Source organism: Lathyrus oleraceus, chromosome 1 (assembly GCF_024323335.1).
Source record: "Lathyrus oleraceus cultivar Zhongwan6 chromosome 1, CAAS_Psat_ZW6_1.0, whole genome shotgun sequence".
NCBI classification, from domain to species: Eukaryota; Viridiplantae; Streptophyta; class Magnoliopsida; order Fabales; family Fabaceae; genus Lathyrus; species Lathyrus oleraceus.
In genome coordinates this window covers 387645433-387659927 of record NC_066579.1, presented here as the reverse complement: position 1 = coordinate 387659927, position 14495 = coordinate 387645433, and the positions used below count along the sequence as shown (strand labels likewise).

General features: G+C 38.2%; 1 protein-coding gene across 1 annotated transcript; it reads left to right on the top strand.

Annotated features, from left to right (window-relative positions):
- Positions 1 to 3669: 3669 nt before the first annotated feature.
- Positions 3670 to 4029, top strand: LOC127109101 (sm-like protein LSM1B). The gene has a single exon (XM_051046035.1). The coding sequence runs from the start codon at positions 3670 to 3672 to the stop codon at positions 4027 to 4029; it is 360 nt and encodes a 119-aa protein (XP_050901992.1).
- The last annotated feature ends 10466 nt before the right edge of the window (positions 4030 to 14495 follow it).

The following is a 14495-nucleotide window of genomic DNA, read 5'->3' as shown; positions in this document are numbered from 1 at the left end:
CTAGGTTTGGGCTTTTTCTGGACCTGATGCTTCGCTGGGCGAGTGGCATGATGAAATGCTCGCTAGGCGAAGGAGTTGCTCGCCTAGCGAGCAAGCTGTTTTGGGCCGCCTGTGGGTTGGGCCTGTTATGAGTGGGCTTTTGTCCATTTGATATCAGTGCCTTGCAGAACAAGTCAGAGGGTCTTGGAAAATGCTTTGTAATGTCAACGGGCAAATTTTGGGGTATGACATTGTGCTTCTTGCACAACCAAGGAGATAAGTTGTAAATCGTGAAAAGAATATGCCATGAAGTATGGTTAGTACGCACATTACCAAAGAGGTTCATTCCATACGTGCCAAGTCCAAGCTTGAGGTGTTTTGGCTCATGGCCAAAATCCGGAAATAATAAATCAATTTTCTTCCATTGCAACGAATTAACTACATGGCAAATTTTTTCATCACATTTTATTTCATATGCATGCCATCTAATACTCTTTGCAACATTTGCATTACCAAACAGTCTCTTGAACCTTGGAATTATTGGCAGGGACGATAACACTTTGGCAGGAGGACATTTCATGCTATCATTGTCATCGTCATCACCACTGTTGTCATTCACCTTGTAGCGCGACTCACTGTATTTCAGAAATTGATTCAATTTTTTATGCTCTTACCTGTATAATATGCAATCATTGCGGCATGCATGTATTTTGATATACTTCAAACCACTTTGTCATACCCCGATTTTGGTCCTGAATTTTTTCCATCATATTTTCGTTTTCTGGTTCACAAAGAACCGTTCTTCACATAACCATGTTTGTAACTTTCTCACCATGCTATCCTTTTGTCAAAGTTCATCCCTTTTGATTTGGTTCAATTCAGTTGTAAATTTCTGTGCTGCCTTTCAGTTCCATTTATTTTACCTCCACTTTGATTGGTTCTCTGAAACATGGAGGCTCTTTTATATGTTTGTATGGCCTTCATGTTGTGTGGTTATGCTGCTGTAACAAAATGCACAAACAGTCCTACTCAATCACATACATTGCAATACGGATTAGGGACATCAAAGAATGAGACATGGGAGAAAGGAGTGATGTCTCACTATCATGTAACGCCAACCGAGGATTCAGCCTGGGCAGATTTGCTACCGAGGAAGTTGTCAATAGAAGAGCACCAACATAGTTGGACTGTTATGTATCAGAAAGTTAAGAATTCGGTTGCATTTAAGCCACCTGTCGGTTTTCTCAAAGGAGTCCCTCTTGAGGATGGTTCTGTTCATGTTGATGTACAGCAGGCTAATTTGGAGGAACTCTTAATGTTGATGTTAATTGTTTTGTGGGACTAGTGATGTTCTCAAGGATTATGGTTTGGTTATTACTTATCCTTTTAGAATTGAGATTTCTTTGGAATTTGATTTCGAATAAGACTAAAATTGATGATTAAGTTATTACAGAGGTAATTCTGGTGTGAATTTTAGCTAAGGGACTGGTTCGGTTTATATTCCTGAGAAGGACGTGAATGCTAGTAATTATGTGCATCTTCACAAGCACTAGAGGTCTATCAGGTGGAACTATCATTGGAACGTCCCTTGGAGCCGTTGCGGGACGAATGCCATTAAATTTTTGCATTCTATGCTACATGTTGCTAAAAAACGAACCAAGAGAATCAAGAATTTCTCTATGAGGAAACCAGCGGTCATTGAAGTCTCCAGTAATGCGACATATAGAACTTCTGCTTCTACGAGTCCTGCTAATATCATTGGCATTAAAGTGCAAAAATCAGAGAAGTTTTGGTATAAAGAACTAGCTAATGCTACCGGTCAACTTCATTTTAGCTAACAAAACCGGTCAACTTCATTTTGGCTAACAAAAATGCTCAAGAAGGTTTCACTGAAGCCTATTATGCAGTGTTGAACGATAAGCTTATTACAACAGAAAGCGGGGATAAAAAGATGAAAATAGGAACTTGATTCGACTTCTTCGCGGTACAGATGGGGAACCATTGTCATGGACGGCGAGGGCTAAAATTGCTCTGGATTCAACAAGAGGTTGATAAAAGTTGGAAGTCCATCAAATTCTGCAGCACTCACGTATTTCTATACCTCTGCTCCCCCTTCTCTGCTCTCACCTTGAATATGAAGGACAACCATGAGTGACCAAGGAGGAAAATCATGTCTGATTCGCACTATGGAGATGGGCTTGACTGATCAACATCTGAAACTGTGAAAATACGGTGATGGGATATGTTGTGGTGTTAGCATCATAATGAAAATGGAAAATAAGAAAGAGCTGGATTTCAGCAATGGACCTGTGAAAATAGAAGTATGGTTATACCAAGATTCCTTCAGACATAAATTGAGGCTCCTATCTTGCCATATTTGAGCAATGGACCTAGAAATGCAAAATAACCACCTTTAGTTTAATGAGTCCAGAATCGTTCATCCTGGCCGGTTGCTACATGAATAGCTAGAAAGCAGCCTAAAAGTTTTCTCATGAAGAACCAAACAAGGACTTACGATGTTGGGCTGATTCGCATCTATTTTTTGCTTGCTTGGTAGAGGAGGCTTTTGAACTATCGGCTGCGTATCTCTTCCTCAACCCTTTGCCATTTGATGTTTTAAGACTCCTGCAGTTTTGCTCGCACACCATGACTGGATTTCTTTTTCTTCTTTTCTCCCTTGTTGATGACATAAATAATGATTCGAGCCAAGATGATGTAAAAGAAGTAAATGAAAACTGTTAGATACAAAGAGAGGGTCACAGAGAGAATGGGCAAAATGCAGTGCAGTTTTGTCGAGAAAAACTTACATTTCAGGAGAAGATGGGTCCAAATAGATGTGAGTGCCGTTTACGGACTCTTCTGAGCTATTATGATGCAATCATCATTCTCCACAAAGACAGAACTTGCGCTTCTCTTCTCATCAAAAGTTGGCCATGGAACTCAATTTGCAAAAGGACATGCTAGCAGGTGCTTCCAACCTTTATGCTCACAAACCAAACTCAGTATGTCCTCCTGCAACATCAAACACAACGAGTTTCTGCATAAATTTACCAAGTTTCGATGCATTGGATGGCATGGGCAAAGAAGAAGCCTACCGTAAGTAAATGTCGGCATGGTGTAACCTACAAGGCAGGATTTTTGTTACTTTGGCTTCAAGTCCGTCCGACCGCCCCTTTTGAGCCTAGAAGCAAAAGAAAAGAACATCATTTTAATGCCGAAATTGTGACAGGGCGAACCTACCAATTCACAATGCAATGGTCAGTTAAATGTCGCACCAACAACAGGTTGTAGCAAGAAATTATTGCAATCCTGTACCAGTTACATTTCCTACCTTTTCACTCGAATCACCACCATTTTTCCAAGTGCTAAAGCGACACCAGAGCCAAGGCAAGGATAGACAACATCCAAGGTCAGTCCGGCCATTCACTTCAACCTGCGATAGTAAGAGATCATTAACTGAAGAAAATTCTCGATCAAAATAAGTTAGTGATCAAGGTCCTTACCAAAGCAGGGAGTCCATTGGTGTGCCTAAAGACCATCTCTGTACCATCCAGGAGTTGCAGCTGCATTTGGATGACTGATATTACATTGATGGTTCTGGGCGTGAGAAAGGGCCTTCATCATTTTCAGAACTACAATATATAGCAGATCAAGGAATTGTAAAAAGGTGTAGCAGTGTGTTTAGGAAACATGATAAACTCTTGGTTCCTATTACCTCTACCGCAGAAACTTCTTATATTGCTAAGAGATGGTAGAAAGCTCATGGGGACACTTCGCTCTTTTGATAAATTCGCTAATGTTGTTCTTGAGGGTGTCTGTGAGAGGGTTATTGTTGCGATTGAGAATCCTCAGGATATTATTGTCCAATCTGCTAGGCCTTATGGACAGAGAGTTGTTCTCAAGTTCGAGTTCATGCTATTGCTGGAAGGCACACTCCTGGAACCTTCACCAATCAGTTTCAAACTTCCTTCAGTGAGCCCCGTCTTCTCATCCTCACCGATCCAGAACCCCTGTGACAACCGAAGCTACAAAATAATTACCAAGCAGTAAAATTTCAAAGAATTCCCAATTTGGAATTAAGACAAAATTCAAAGAGAAAGCAGGAGTTCATATTACCGTTTCCGGATTGTAGCATAAAACAGGACAAACTCGATTCTGAGCAAAAAAGCACTTCTGGAAATTTTCTCCATTGAACCTTTGGGTACCAAATCAAAACCCTAATTCGTGAGAGATAAATAGGAAGAGAGAGCAAATCAGTAAAGGAGAAAAAATTGGGAGAGGCGGAACGGAGAAAAAGTTTCAAAAGCGAAAACCCTAAATCCCAAATCAAAAACCAGTATTGGAAAGAAGCGAAGGAAGGATATTCGATTCGTTACCTGAGTTGCCAAACCACCGAAGGTGAGTTTTCCGTTTGGGATTTTCAATCTCTGTTGTAGTTTTTTTTAGCGTGAGGGTGAGAGTGACCCGATTGAGAGAGACTCGTTGGGAGAGTGAGAGAAATGAGCGAGGTTGAGCGTTGATGAGCGATTTTGAGAGCAGAGAGAGATTTCGTTTGAGAGAGTTTTAAGGTGGAGAGATTCTGAGATTGAGGTTTGGGAGGAGGACGATGAGCTTCGAAATTCTTCTGCGTTCTCCATTTTCATTTCTTTTTTTATTATTATCATTTGCTCTTTAATTAAAAATTATAAGACAAACCATTTAACTCCATTTAAATGACCTTTGAGTGTTTCCAGTAGACATTAACGTTGGTGTTTAACAATGATTCCATTTTTTTACTATTCCCAACTCACCAGCCTCTAAAACCCAACAACCAAGCGGCTGGGTTTAATTATGGTAGTCCAACAGATTTCTTTTTTTATTAGTTTTTATTTTAATTCTAATTTTTAATCTATCTTAGTTTATTTATCCAAACTAGCATCAAAATAACAACTAGTCATAAGTGGCCACATGGAGAGGGGTGGTTTCTTTGGTCTATAGTGGAGTGGGTTCAATACCCACATATGTAGCATTTTATTTCTTTTAGCATTTTATTTATTTTAACATTCTTTATGTTTATGTTTTATTATACTCATAGTTTCATTATTATTTAATAACACAAATCTGTTTATTTCTTTTAACATCATCATCCATTCAAAGCCGCTTTAAACTATTAAAATCACACTTTTCTTGATTCAATGTCGAGCCCATTTCCATGCCCCTTGTAAGTCGATTGCTTTTAAGCATCGCCATCAACCTCACATGGCTTACTCTTGGGCCTTCTTACAATGAGCTCTTAAGCAACATCAACTTAACTTTCAATAATTTCAAACCTCGGTACTTTAATTGTTTTAATTTAATATTCAAAATCATTTTCTTAATAAAGTTGGAAGAAAAAGGTTACTTGGATGGAATGTCCAGTCGTAATCCCGAATATTAGGCTCAAGCTGTAAGAGCTTGCAAGCCGTTAATATTCGTCTTCTCTTTAACACTCTAATATTCAAATCATTTTCTAAATAAAACGTGAAGAAAAAGGTTACCTGGATGGAATGTCCAGTCGTAATCCCGAATATTAGGCTCAAGCTGTAAGAGCTTCCAAGCCATAAATATTCGTCTTCTCTCCAAAACATTCATAAATATTCGAATCATTTTCTTAGCAATATTGGAAAGAAACAGACTGCCTGGGTGGAATGTCCAGACGTAGTCCCGAGTATTAGACCCAAGCTGTAAGAGCTTGTAGGTCACAAGTACTCGTCTTTCAAATTCCAAAATACTTAATTCCTATCTTAACCTTTTTCAATAAAGATGGAAATGGAACATGGTGTATACCATGCACTCCTGAAACTAGGATTCGAGATGTATATCTTGCTCATCCAAGTTCTCGCCATCACTCAAAATACATCCAACCAATCAAACCCTTTTCTCGCCGCCGTGCGACTAATCAAAGAACCTTTTTATAAATGAAAGATATATTGTCTTAAGTGATACAAAACAATGTTTCGTCCACGATTATTGAGTAGAGATAAGTGACGCTTTTCCGAATGTAGATTTATAAATCCGTTCGATGTGTGGTATGCGTCCACTCCTCATCTGTTTTGGGTAAAACAATGTTTTTGTCGATTACTACAATATAGCTTTCGCTAAAATCGACCAACAAACAAACATTTTTCTATCCAGAACTACGTAAGCCTTGACTTCTCTATTGAGATACGTAGGAGCAGGATTTATAAATCTTGTCAGGCCCACTAATAAAAAATTTAGGTTTAGTCCTTCATCAAAAATCCAAAAACATCTCTTCTCTCTTCTATTCTTTCTTTCCCACCTAATAAATTGAAAAGCCTAATATTTCAACTAACACTAACGCACACAACTGACCTAATGGTTCCCGTTGAGTACAACGGACGTGAGGGGTGCTAATACCTTCCCCTTGCGTAATCGACTCCCGAACCCTGATATTGGTTGCGACGACCATATCTTATCCTTTCTTTTGTCTTGGGTTTTATCGATATTTTCCCTTTCCCATTTTGGGAATAAATAAAGTTCGGTGGCGACTCTGTTCAGTCCATCATTGCGAGCGTGCGATCGCGCTTCGCTTTAAAGTCGTATCCCCATTTTTCGAGGTGCGACACACTTGACACAATATCTTCTTGGCCTCATTACTAGGGTCCTAAAAATTGATATCTTTTGGTAGTATTTGTTTCAACAACTCAAGAAATTTTATGAAACTTTTATCCTTCCACCTACTTTTTGCCTTCAGATTAAACAATTTTAACACCGCAGAGAATCATGTAAAACTTATGCACCCCTTATATAACAGTGCATCCTTGTCACTACATAAAGTATCATAAATACGGGCTTTTCTAAAATAAGATTCTCCAATATCATGGATCATCTCTTCTAGTAGATCATCCATATATACATCAATTTGATGTCTTTGTGACATCGCTTTTTGTTTTTTATCTACTTCACCATGCCACGTCCATATTGTATAATTTTGACAAATTTCATCACAACATAGGTGATGGAATATTTCTTTCTTTGAAATTTTTTAATAGTCTTTCATATAACACAAGGACAATAAAATGTTTCATTATTGCCAGGAAGATTTGTTTCCATGTATTCAAGGAATTCAAGAACTCATTTCTCATACACAAGACTTAATCTATCAACTTTCATCCAACTACGATCCAGAATACATTCTATAATTTATATCAAAAGTTATAAAATCATTTAACAATACAATAATACAACAATGCAATAACAATATTCCCAATAAACAACTTAGTAAATCAATTTTCAACAACAATGTATACTATAATAAAACAATACAAAAACAACATTGTCAACTACACCTTAACAATCACAACACAAAAAGCACAATATGAATGAAACAACTACAAAAATAATATATAACATTCTCAACAATACAAAAAACAATTTAAATCTCACTCAATCACAACAACATATAATATTAAACAATAACAATAACCTATAATTATCATGACTAATTGCAAAAACATAAAACTCAACATGAATAATGATGAAATAGATAACATATCGTAATTGTGGATAATAGAAAGAGGCGGAGAAATGATTTTCGTGAACGCTTCTTGAAGTTTCATCTTTCCACTTATTTATTCGAACCTAAAATGATGGAGTTTGCTTGGTCTCTGCTATCGCTTTCTTCTATTCTTTCACTAGGGAACTTGTGTTATGAAGGAAATAGAGGAGAATTAGTATAAAATGAATGTGCAACAACTAAAAATGAGAAACTCAATTCTCATATATAAAACAGCTTATTGTGACTCTTACTGGCCAACATCGATAGAGTTACCAACTAGTGTTCTTACATGAACATTTGACGCCCACTGGTACTTGGATACTCTGATTGCAAACCATGTGGGAAAGACTTTTTACCCGAGTCTCGAGTAAAAACATAAGATAGGACGAGGTTGAGTAGTGCGGGTCCGCGAGATGTATTTCTCGTTGGGTCGGTACGAGAACCTTACTTAGAGTAGATTCTTGAGAGGATGTTGTCGCTCGGCAAGTAAGTTGCCGTAAGCTTCGATATTTTCTTTAGGATCCATGACTCTGAGAACCATTTGTAGAACCTTAGTTCTTTGCCCAACTAGGAAAGATGGTTGCGTAGTGTGGGTCTGCGAGATGTATTTCTCGTTGGATCGATGCGAGAACCTCACTTAGAGTAGATTCTTTAGATGGAGTTGATGCCCGGCAAGTAAGTTGCCGCAGGTAGCAAACAGTCTAATGGATCCATGACTCTAGGAACTTTTTCAAAAAAAAAAAAACCTTAAACCATACCTGGTGAGAACCATGTTCCATACAAAACAATCAGATTCATCAGTACCTCAGACTTTTGAACCCGTGTATGAAAAAACAAACGTGCATGGCTTGCATTGCATTCATTCACATTTCATTGCATCTGCATCTCATCATAACGCATGTCATTTTCCAAACAAAATACAAAAAAAAACTCATTCATCCTTTGTCCATGATCAGCAAAGTGATTCCTAACACGCGTTTAGAACAAAGAACCATGTCTCAGGAGGTGATGGACGACCTAAGGAAAAGCCAAGAAGCACTGAAGGAGGAACTTAATCTTTTGAAGAGCCAAATGAGATGGATCTTGGAAACCCTGCAAGTCTTGTTGAGAAAAGAGGGTCACCCAATATACGCTGCTGCAACAAAGAGAGCTATTACTCCACATCCATCTGGTGTTACCCCAAGTCAAGGGAAATTCTATGTGGAAATTCCTCATTTACCAGTATATAGACCTCCCTTAAAACGTCATCATCAACATCCTCTGGTTATTGCTCCTCAGAGTCACCAAAGCTAGGTTCAGAACAAAAATCAAAATCAGAACAAGAGGAACAAGGATCACAATGACTTGATTCCGGTGCCATATAGCAAGCTCTATCCGCAGCTGATCCAAAATGCTTTGGTGACCCCTCGAGCTCTCACACTTGTGTCACCATACCTGCCATGGTACAATCCAAATGCAACATGTGAATTCCATAAGGGGGCATTGGGACATGACCTAGATTCTTGCTTAGCACTAAAAGCCTTGGTACGAGGACTGATTAACAAAAAGAGCTTAATCTTTGAAGAAGATCACCCGAAGGTCAAGTGCGAATACCATACTGGGACAATGGGGCACCCCATCGAGGAATGCAAGAGTTTTAAGCTCAAATTGCGAGGATTGATTGACATAGGGTCACTAACACTCAAGAAGGAAGGTTCAGGTACATATACCTTGATTTCTGAGCCAGGTAATGAGAAAGGGAAAGGACCCTTGAGACCCCTCAAGGTTTTGTTCCACAAGGAAGATGTCAGGGATGTGGCTAATGAGCTATCATTGTTTCCTGGTAAGAGCATTGAGATACTGTTTTGGATTTCCAATGTCACGACCCATACCAATGAAAGAAAAGGAGAAGTGAGTAGTGGATTCAAGAAGGTTGCGTTCAACGATGAGAATGAAGGAAAAGAATTTGAAGATCATCATGCCAATGTCGAAAAGCTTGTTGATCCAAACCTTCAAGTTTGAAGAAGTCAATTCCCTAGAGCTGGCAATCATTTGGTTGTTTCAACACTTCTTTTGTAGTTTCTTTGCATGTTGGTTGTTATTTTCTTTTAAACATTGTTGTTTCATTTGAATTGGTAAGATTATTGAAATGTTTATGCATCTTTTGAATTAATCCATTCGTATTCACTCGTTTTTCATTTATGTTAAAAAACAAAAACAAAAATACTCCTCTCATTCACTTTTGTTTATCAAATCGTTGTGTTAACAAAGATTGGAAGGAGGATGATGAAAATAAAACACCTGAAATTGTTGTGGTATGCTTTTGAGTAAAACCTTGTCGATGATGTAAGACATTGTTTCAAATCCCCAAACACTGAAGAAATAAGGAGTTAATCCCTAGTCAACCACTTTGAGCCTAGAAGTTGGTGTTTATTTCGGATCTAAAACCCTTAATCTTAACCTGGGGCAGGGTAGTTATGTTCAGATAGTTTGATCATGCATTCGATCTTTCAAAAAAAATCGTCCATATGAACGCCCTCCAATTAGGTTCAACCACATGTTATCCTTCGCGCACATGTTGAAGTGTCGAAGAAGTTAAGAAAAGCTAAAATTAGTGTTGGTTGATCCTTATCCACCAATAATGTGGCAGTCAATACCTTTAAAAAAAAAATAAAAAAAGCCCGCTAAGTCAAAAACCACAAAATGACTTAGGCAAAAGTTAGGGCATCCCGATGGACCGAAAGCTTCAAAAAAACGGTCCAGGCAAAATTAGGGATAAAGAAAATCAATCAAAAGAGGTCACCAAAATCCTCAACAAAAAAATAATAAGGTGACTGCCATTTCAAGAAAATTCGTCTTGAATCCTCATCACACCTTCGAACCCTCTTGGAAGTTGAATGCGTGTATTGAATTAACTGAATATAGGAACTGGAGATCATCAAGAAGAAGGGGTGGGTAAAAATAAATTTTGAGCCTTATATCCTTTTGCTTCAAAAAACCGTGAACCAGACCACGTTACAACCCTTAAAAGACCTAATTGAGGCAGGGTTTATTTTGAAAGCATACTATAACAAGGTTGTGTTAACTTGACTCCAAACGATTTTTGTTAATCATTTGATGGCACCAACTTGCGTACTGTGAATGACTTGATCACCATTGTGTTCTTATCAACGACTCGTTCACTGTATTTCACCCGTTCATATCAATAAACTTTGATTTCAAATTTTTGCATAAACACTGCATTAAAATTACCATTTTTGAATGAACAATTTTATTTGCGAGTCAACACTTAGCATCAAAGAAGTCCCAACAAAATACAGTTGAGGAACTTGATAAAGTGAAAGAAGTCTAGTCAGGGGAAAATCACTCTGAGCATCAGTTAATTCGAGCTAATCACCCTAAGGGTCATCTCGCCAAGAGTAATTTGTTTCAAGACTCAGACCGGGGCAAGCCACCTCAAATCTCAATGAGTCCAACTATCCAAAGGACAGTCAATCAAGAGTCTACCATTCCAACATTTGGTTAGTCAAGTTCAAACCATTGCAAGTTTCAAACACTTGGGGCAAGCCATCTCGAGGTAGTCTCATGGAAAGTTGTTTCCAAATCCACTTTCAAGGTGAACATTTCCAAAGACCCAACAAACTGGGGCAAGATGAGCCACAGAGGGGCAGAACCTTTTTCTTCGTGCTTTCAAACTGCTCAAACAAATTCTGCCATACGTCAACAACTATTGAGTTTAAGACGAGTGCCCGAAAATTATGCTAGCACGATTCATTAATCCTCCAAAAGGATCCCACTGGAAAAGTTGTGGTTATCAAACTGGATAGAATCCTCCTTTGGCAACATCTATCATAAAATATTTTGTTGAGTTCTCGGTGTTGAGGAATCATGAGCTTCCATAAAAAGCCTTTACAAACTCCCAGTCTGCCCAGTGTCAGCATTCTCATAATCATGATCATTCATATATCATGCATAAAAGGAAATTCAAATCATGCATAGCCGAAATGTACTTCGTGCTCATTTTGCATTGACCCAGGTCTTGTTGTCGATCCTAGATCCTTTGACCTTTGATTCCAGTTTGTATTTGGTGCCCTTAAACCAACATCCGGTTTTCGCAGTCATTTTCAAATCCAATTTTTGTTCAATACCATTCAGGTCATATATGAACCTGTTGTTGGGCTTTATTCCAGTGTCAGGTCATACTTGAACCTGTTCTGAAGTTTTTTCCTTTTGTTCAATACTATTCAGGTCATATATGAACCTGTTGTTGAGCCTTATTCCGGTATCAGGTCATACTTGAACCTGTTCTGAAGTTCTTTCCTTTTGTTTAATACTATTCAGGTCATGTATGAACCTGTTATTGAGCTTTATTCCGGTGTCAGGTCATACATGAACCTGTACTGAAGATTTTTTTTTCTCTGTTTGTTCAATACTATTCAGGTCATATATGAACCTGTTGTTGAGCCTTATTCTGGTATCAGGTCATACTTGAACCTGTTCTGAAGTTCTTTCCTTTTGTTCAATACTATTCAGGTCATGTATGAACCTGTTGTTGAGCTTTATTCCGGTGTCAGGTCATACATGAACCTGTACTGAAGATTTTTTTCTCTGTTTGTTCAATACTATTCAGGTCATATATGAACCTGTTGTTGAGCTTTATTCCGGTGTCAGGTCATACATGAACCTGTACTGAAGATTTGTTTCCTCTGTCTGTTCAATACTATTCAGGTCATGTATGAACCTGTTGTTGAGCTTTATTCCGGTGTCAGGTCATACATGAACCTGTACTGAAGATTTGTTTTCTCTGTTTGTTCAATACTATTCAGGTCATGTATGAACCTGTTGTTGAACTTTATTTCGGTGTCAGGTCATACTTGAACCTGTTCTGAAGATTTTTTTCTCTGTTTGTTCAATACCATTCAGGTCATATATGAACCTGTTGTTGAACCCTTATTCTAGTGTCAGATCATATATGAACCTGTTCTAAAGAGTCTTTCTCTATGATTGTTTCAGTGTTGTCAAGTCACATATGAACCTGCTGATAAGCTTTCATTCCAGTATTACCAGATCATATATGAACCTGTTGATACACTCTTCTTAAATTTTTCTGAGTTTGTTAGGTCATACCTGAACCTGCTGTCAGAACTTCTTGATATTCCCTAGCGTTGTCAGGTCATATATGAACCTGTTGTAGCATCTTTTCCTTTATTCGGGTTTAGTAGGTCGTATATGAACTTACTACCGAAATCTCTTGTACTCTGAATGTTATTTATCAACTTTCACTTTGAGTACTCCCCAGTGTGTGTTTGATTCTCCGACAGATTTGTCTTCCCTAGCAAGTTTGTTTCTTACCATTTGTCTGTCTCCCTGTGGACCATCAACATTCCCCACAGGTTTGTTTTGTCTAGTAGCATCTCCTGTTAAGGGTTCATTATATCCCTAACAGATAAAAATTAAAAAAAGAACCATGCATCCATGCATCCATGCATATCATATCATATCATATCACATCATGTCATAGGGATTCAGGATCAAAATCTGGGTCTTCTTAGTATTTAACCATCTCCCACTATGATCATATGAAGAGTGTCCTGCTTCATATTCTCTAGCCGAAGATACTTAAATAGGGGCAACTGTCATACCCCGATTTTGGTCCTGAATTTTTTCCATCATATTTTTGTTTTCTGGTTCACAAAGAACCGTTCTTCACATAACCATGTTTGTAACTTTCTAACCATGCTATCCTTTTGTCAAAGTTCATCCCTTTTGATTTAGTTCAATTCAGTTGTAAATTTCTGGGCTGCCTTTCAGTTCCATTTATTTTACCTCCACTTTGATTGGTTCTCTGAAACATGGAGGCTCTTTTATATGTTTGTATGGCCTTCATGTTGTGTGGTTATGCTGCTACAAGAGAATGCACAAACAGTCCTACTCAATCACATACATTGCAATACGAATTAGGGACATCAAAGAATGAGACATGGGAGAAAGGAGTGATGTCTCACTATCATGTAACGCCAACCGAGGATTCAGCCTGGGCAGATTTGCTACCGAGGAAGTTGTCAATAGAAGAGCACCAACATAGTTGGACTGTTATGTATCAGAAAGTTAAGAATTCGGTTGCATTTAAGCCATCTGTCGGTTTTCTCAAAGGAGTCCCTCTTGAGGATGGTTCTGTTCATGTTGATGTACAACAGGCTAATTTGGAGGAACTCTTAATGTTGATGTTAATTGTTTTGTGGGACTAGTGATGTTCTCAAGGATTATGGTTTGGTTATTACTTATCCTTTTAGAATTGAGATTTCTTTGGAATTTGATTTCGAATAAGACTAAAATTGATGATTAAGTTATTACAGAGGTAATTCTGGTGTGAATTTTAGCTAAGGGACTGGTTCGGTTTATATTCCTGAGAAGGACGTGAATGCTAGTAATTATGTGCATCTTCACAAGCACTAGAGGTCTATCAGGTGGAACTATCATTGGAACGTCCCTTGGAGCAGTTGCGGGACGAATGCCATTAAATTTTTGCATTCTATTCTACATGTTGCTAAAAAACGAACCAAGAGAATCAAGAATTTCTCTATGAGGAAACCAGCGGTCATTGAAGTCTCCGGTAATGCGACATATAGAACTTCTGCTTTTACGAGTCCTGCTAATATCATTGGCATTAAAGTGCAAAAATCAGAGAAGTTTTGGTATAAAGAACTAGCTAATGCTACCGGTCAACTTCATTTTAGCTAACAAAACCGGTCAACTTCATTTTGGCTAACAAAAATGCTCAAGAAGGTTTCACTGAAGCCTATTATGCAGTGTTGAACGATAAGCTTATTACAACAGAAAGCGGGGATAAAAAGATGAAAATAGGAACTTGATTCAACTTCTTCGCGGTACAGATGGGGAACCATTGTCATGGACGGCGAGGGCTAAAATTTCTCTGGATTCAACAAGAGGTTGATAAAAGTTGGAAGTCCATCAAATTCTGTAGCACTCACGTATTTCT